This window comes from Xiphophorus maculatus, chromosome 21, assembly GCF_002775205.1.
Source record: "Xiphophorus maculatus strain JP 163 A chromosome 21, X_maculatus-5.0-male, whole genome shotgun sequence".
Lineage (NCBI taxonomy): Eukaryota > Metazoa > Chordata > Actinopteri > Cyprinodontiformes > Poeciliidae > Xiphophorus > Xiphophorus maculatus.
The window spans coordinates 7,758,427-7,765,156 of NC_036463.1; the positions used below are offsets into that span (position 1 = coordinate 7,758,427).

Sequence of the window (6,730 nt, forward strand, 5' to 3'; positions counted from 1 at the left end):
TCATGGGTATTCAATGTTGATTTTAGCCCCTGCAAAGATTTCTCCAGATTTTCTGAATCTTTTGATGATATTATGGACTGTGGAAGGTACTATTCCTTGCCACTGCACGTTGAGAAACCGTTTGAACATTGAATATCTCATCTTTGTTATGTATCCGATTGAGCACATGGGTTGAAAAGTATTTGCAAATCATCATAATCTGTTTTTATTTATGTTTTACACAACCTCCCATTTTCATTGGAATTGGGTTTGGCGTTACCTTTCTTCGTTCATTTAAAAGAGCCGGCACATTGAGTCGATTCGGTTACCACCAACACACATGTCGTCAACACGATTCACTTCCTGCTAGGAGCGGATTACGTTCTTACGCTTTCCTTTCAGTATCGTTTACAGAGAAATCTAATTTTCCACACGGCGCGGCTCCACAAGACTAAACAAGCAAATAACCAGTTCTTTAACGATCCGCCCCGGGGTGAGCCTTCCACCTTCGTGATGTCGGTGGTGCTTCAGAGCAACTCAGGCTGGGTTCTGGACTCCCAGTCGCTCATTGACCGAGGCTACACGAGGTGCATCACATGGACAGGGCATCAGAAACCACATGTCAAGTGCAATTTTAAAAGACAATGCTTTCACATATTAAAGAGTCATTACAACATGAGTGGGAGAGTTGATGGAGGGCACACTGTTATGGCGCAAAAAACAGAGAAATCCGCAAAGGTAGACTGTTTAAGCTGCAGGCTAGACCTCTTTGAGTGTAAACAAAATGTGTTGAGGCTTGTTCTTGGGTTGATGCCATTTAATATACACGTTTTAAAATGATAAGTAGTTCTGTTATCAGTATTTAATAAAATGTTTTGGATTTCAGAAGCGGAAACGAAAACACGGTGAGCTCAACCAAGGAGAAATTGATGCAAAGGCTTTCCATGAAAAGGTGAATAAATTTTGACTGAATATCAAGTCCAGGGCTGTGCAAAACTTCCCGAAGCTTCTTCTCAACTTGCTGATGCCTTCCTTGGTCTACAGGATGGTATTTTTATGTATCATTTATCCTTTACATACTGTTAAAATATTATGCACTACCACTAAAATTCCAAAAAACACGAAGGATAAGTTTATTTGCAAGGTTCTGTTTTTAATGACATTAGTGATTAAGTTTCTTCACTGAGTTTCTTCAGAGATAATTGTAACATAATTATTGTTTTTGAATTTAGAGTCCTTTATAAGAATCTAATAGGATGTAGCAGCTAATAGAATTATGTCAATAAAAAAGTGTATTATTCAGAAAACATGATATGTCTATATATCTGTGGTAACAGATCAGGAGCATTATTCTGGAAGGAACCAAGGCCTTAGTGGACTCTGCCCAGTCACTTGGATACCTGAGTGGAGAGACAGAAACATCCCAAGATCCTCTTCCCTCCCAGGACTGCAGACTAGCAGCACTCTGCGAGATAGCTAAAGAGCTTCCTCTGGTGGCCGATGAAGAGCAGGAGTGGACACAGTCACTTCTGACGGAGGAAGGCGGTGCTTCACATGTCGACCTGTTCTCCCAGGTGACGGAGAACAGCCAGGCCTGGGCAGCAGTGGTTCCACTGATAGGAGAGGAGTATATAATACCTCCTAACACTGCATTCCTCCTCTCTGATTTCACAAGAATACAACCACTGGTACAATGTGAGTGCAATAAAAAAAAAGTGAAATCTGGAAAATTATCAGTTTTATTAAAGCCATCTGGAAAACCTGTTGGTCACTTAAATGGTTTTAGGAAAGCGATATATTTTTTTCCAGCATAATGTTTAATTCTATCATAAATTCTGCCAGGAACAATATTACATTTCTATGCCACTTCTCTCCCAAATAGGTGGGAGGAGATTTGATGTCATCGTCATTGATCCACCTTGGGAAAACAAGTCTGTGAAAAGAAGTCGCAGGTTATTTGGTTTCCACACGTTTCATCAAGGCACTGTGGTGGACAATTAGAAATGCTTAGACAAGTGAGAAGAAGTTCAAAAGTGAGGAGTAGGAGGCAGCACAAAAATATTTATGCTTTCTCCTGACTGTCCCTGTCTGTAAACAAGCAGTATCCATTTACATACACATTCAGATGTTCACCAAGCAAATCCATATTACTTGCATAAAGCATATAATTAATTTTGATTGCAGTCTAAGCAGTTATTTGCAATATTGATCCTGCGTACAGGGATATATAAAGATATATTTGCAATATATGTATATATACAGTATATCATGTTGAGTTTGAGCTCATACATTTTTTCCATGAAGATACAGCTCTTTGCCTTCATCCCAGCTGAAACGCCTTCCCGTCCCCCTTCTGGGATCTCCTGGCTGCTTGGTGGTCACCTGGGTAACAAACAGGCCCAGCCACCTCCGATTTGTCCGTGACGAGCTGTACCCACACTGGGGTGTAGAAGTTGTTGCTGAATGGTTCTGGGTCAAGGTAGTGGACATCTAGAGCTAAATGATTTATGGTAAGTTTCACAGATGGAGGTTATCCTAACTAACTTTTCGTCCTTCAGGTCACCACATCGGGGGAGTTTGTGTTTCCTCTAGATTCACCACACAAGAAGCCATATGAAGTGCTGGTGCTGGGTCGGTATCGTCCTGCCAACGACCACACGAGGTGTGACTGACCTTCATACAGTAGCCTGCATTTTGGGTACAAATCTAAATCTGAAAAGTGTGTCCAGCATTTATATTCCACCCTCTTGGGTTTTAGAACCACTTTTCATTGTAATTCAAGTCCGCATGTGTTTTTAGGTGCATCTCCACCAGCTTTGCGAAACATTTAAAGCTCATTCAGACTGAACAAAAGACATTTGAGAACATCAATTTTCAAGTCTTGCCTCAAATTCTCAATTAGATTTACATCTGGACTTTGACTAGATGATTTTTACATATGAAAATGCTTTAATTTCAACCATTTCATCATAGGTATGGCTGTGTGTTTAAAATTGTTGTCCTGCTCAAAGATATGGTGGAAAAATAAAATTATCCAAGCGTTGTTAAGGTGAAAAACAGGTACATTAGTGAAGCTTATACAAGATGAGAACAAAGCCAGCGTGTTAGAGACACACAAAGTCAGTACAAGTCTTCAGATATTCAAGAACAAGAGAAGTGCAAAATATTTACAAGACAGACAGGCAAGTTGCCATGAGAACCGACGTTTCTTTATCTTTATGTCTTGCTGCTGCAGAAACCAGCTTTGGCAGTTGACCTTTGGCATGGCAAGCAGAAAAAGTTATTCCACAGATAAGCATAACACCTGTTAACGTAACACATGTTTATGGTGTTATGTTTGTAGCTAACACAAGCCACTATGAGAATTGTGCATTCAGAGATTCAATAGGCTATAAATACTGGGCTTTTGCAAGTCATCTTTTGTGTTTCCAAATTCAGAGTTTTAGATGAGGTAAATCCAGGTGATACTTACCGTACTTATGTTTTTTTTGTTTCAGCCCTTTACAAACCGCAAACGTTCCAGTTGAAGATAAACGTTTGATTGTGAGCGTCCCCTCAGCTTTGCACTCCCAGAAGCCATCACTGTCAGGCAAGTTCTTAAAGTGTGGTGTTTTTTCTGCACCACTAGAGGGCAACGCTGCAGCATTGATAAAATCTAAATGCAGGACGACTTCCCTTCACACCACTGACTCCAACTCTGGTGCTGTTTGTGTTTTATTAATAAGGACAGTACCTACATGAGAAATTATGAACCAGGGAAGCACCTCTTTATGGAAACAAAACTCACAAAATAGAACTATATATTGACTAAACATAGTCAAAACATGAGCTTCTTTTTGAATGTTATTGTTGTAGACTAGAGAAGACAATATACTAGTTGTCTATATTTTCCATATTTACATATAATGGAAATCGTGACAGATCTGACTTGTCAAAAAGTAAACTTTTACATCACACACGTTGGATTTGTCTCGATTGCTCCACCTCCAGTATGCAAGTGTAAGAGCTTGGCAAAGCATATGCAGGAACTTAGAATAAGGAAGGCTTGACGTCAGCTCATTCCCTCTCAGGGGAATGCAATTTATGGTGCAGTATGGAGGGTGAAACATGGCTGCTGTTTGCTGGTACCCTTTCAGCAGCACAGAAAAGCTCCCCTCCCGTAGAGCTAGAGGGAGATTATTAAAATACATTGATTTAAATCATAATGATGCCTCCATGGAGCTGGGACAGCATAGAGATTCAACAGATTAGGAAAAAGATTGCGCTCGGTTTCCATGTGTGAGTCTTTGTTTGTGTCAGTGGGTCTCTGCAGGTTTCATTCACAACTGGTTTGTTTGTTCCAGTTGATCTGCTGTTGCTGACCTGGAAGCTTTTCGTTAGGCAATGAAGAAAAAATGCACCTTCATTAAGCTTCACTGGATGATATTGAGTGATTAAGCAGCACTGGAAACTGAAAGCAGTTTTTTTTTTTGGAGGGGGGGCGATTTTTTATGCATTTTGTTGCAAGAAGGCTCTGCTGGTTGTGGGTCTGTCTCAGATCTTTTAGTGTTATGACAGAAGAATGATTCCTATAAGTTAAAAAGTTCAATTCAGATATAAGAAAACAACAGGACAGGAGGAGAGCCCAAAATAGCAATGTTGTTCTGGATGAGTGCACTGAAATGTTAATTCTTATATTTTATTCAGAGATATTTAGATTTTAATCATGTTCCACAACTTTAAAAATAAGCACATTTTACTTACTTAATCTTGAAAAGAGAGAGAAAAAAATATCCACAAACTGGATTAACTAAGACTTTGTAACTTGTTCAGAAAGAAAAGACCTCTTTCTTTTTTCTATTCGCTTGTGCAGATGTGTCGTCCCATTTCAAGATTTATCATAGTGAAACTTTTTCTCTCTTTTCAACTTGAGAGCTGAGTCATGAGTTAAGGACGAGTTAGTCACTGAGCTGCATGTTTGGCATTTCCACACAGGGGCTTTGTCTCCCTGACGGACACAGAGAGGGGAAAAGAAGTAAGGTTATTCAGCACATATAGGTTAGATGGGTTTTGGGAGCAGACTTTTGAGCTCATTAACTCCCTGAGTGTCGGCTCAGGCAGTGTCAGAGTAGCAGAAAGCAGGGGAAGTGAAACGTATCTGTCAGGTGTTCCTCTCCTGGAATACAAGCACTTATAAAGCCAAGGTCACTGGCAGACTCCTCACAGGGAGGAAAAAACTGTTCAGATGTGTGAAGGAGTTCTGCAGCTGCCTCTTCTGTCTTCAGCCTATTACAAAGTAACAAGTGAAGAGCTTTTATACAAAAGATCCATGCAGGGGAGCAATGGGAAACCCAGATTGGATTATTCTGTGCAGCATTCCCAGTGTGTTTTGCATAAAAATCCTATTTTAAGGATGCTTTTCTTTTAATACACTACTATTATTCTCAGCACAACTGTACTCTACACTATACAGTAGAAGGTGTTCCTGGAGCTAACACAAGGCAGTGCATTATCCTACGTTATTGAAATGCAAGAAAGATGAGCTGTTGTGTGTTTGGCCACACATTGTGTGTAACAATCACGGTATCATTGTTTCTTTGTCTTAATTTTTCACAGAGGTTCTGAAGTTGTATGTTGGAGCTGAAGCCAAGTGTTTGGAGCTGTTTGCACGGAGTCTTCAGCCCGGGTGGACCAGTTGGGGAAACGAGGTGCTGAAATTTCAGCACATCAGCTACTTCAACCTGGAACCTGCAGATACCTCTAAAGCCGTGGCCACAGAAGACACTGCGGACAACCCTGCAGAAACATGACTGCAGATATCCTGTGAAAAGTGACTGTCTTACTGCATCCAGCCTTACTAGTAACTGAGCAAATGACCGAAGTTCAACACCTGTCGGCTGTTTTTTTTTCCTTTAACTTTGTTTTTAATAAAGATTTTGCTGCTCCTGCATCGCTTTTTGATCTATAATCTGCATGCATGTGGGACCTTTGATTTATCTTTTTTGGTCTGGATGAATCTTAAGGTAGTGATGATGTTGTTTGAGAGATGAAAGCATTTCTCTGCAGCTGTTTTGAACCCAACTACTTCCCACACAGCAATCAGACTCCCAACTCTCCAGGTTTTTAGCCTTTTGAGTACTCCTTGGCACAGCATGTGTCTTAGGGAAGATCAAAGTATTGCTATTTTTACTCTTTCTATGCTGTTTTAAGCTGAATTTCTAAATGCGGTTGAGAAAAACGTTTCTGAAACAGAGGCTTGTGCTGCAAGAGACGGTCTGCTTCTAAAGCATCATCCACAATTTCTCCACAATTCGCTTGTACCATCAGTTTCAGCTAAAAACAAATGCTTTCACATGTTTAACTGGTCCTTTGCCCATTGGGTGGAGTCTTTCTAATAAATGTGGTGGAAGAGCATGGCCTCATCTTCCGCTCTCTGAGGAAGATGAGGATGAGTTATTGTCTCTGCAGCACACCACACATCAAAGCTAATGAAGCTAGAATGTGACTCCAGCAAAATCACCTACATGTTACTGTCATCATGCTGTCCATCTACAACACATAGACTCATAAACAGACACATATTGTGCATATGAAAGACGACAAGCAAGATCATACTTGGTTCTGAACCAATTTCTCACTCTTTTGCACCATATCCACCATGAGCCTTTTACATTACTGCTGTGCAGCCAAACTATGTTGTAATCTTTTGAAGTGATCAGCTATTTTTGCTCTGTGGTTAGCACATCTAAGTGACAAGCATCACAAAAATGTA

At 40.3% G+C, this 6,730-nt stretch overlaps 1 protein-coding gene across 1 annotated transcript; it reads left to right on the forward strand.

Moving 5' to 3' along the window:
• Positions 1 to 316: 316 nt before the first annotated feature.
• mettl4 (methyltransferase like 4) lies at positions 317 to 5,908 on the forward strand. The gene is made up of 8 exons (XM_005798559.2): positions 317 to 717; positions 866 to 931; positions 1,317 to 1,674; positions 1,862 to 1,931; positions 2,284 to 2,458; positions 2,538 to 2,641; positions 3,477 to 3,568; positions 5,575 to 5,908. Exons 1-8 carry the CDS (start codon positions 493 to 495, stop codon positions 5,766 to 5,768), a joined length of 1,284 nt encoding a protein of 427 aa, XP_005798616.2. The 5' UTR covers positions 317 to 492; the 3' UTR covers positions 5,769 to 5,908.
• Positions 5,909 to 6,730: the final 822 nt, after the last annotated feature.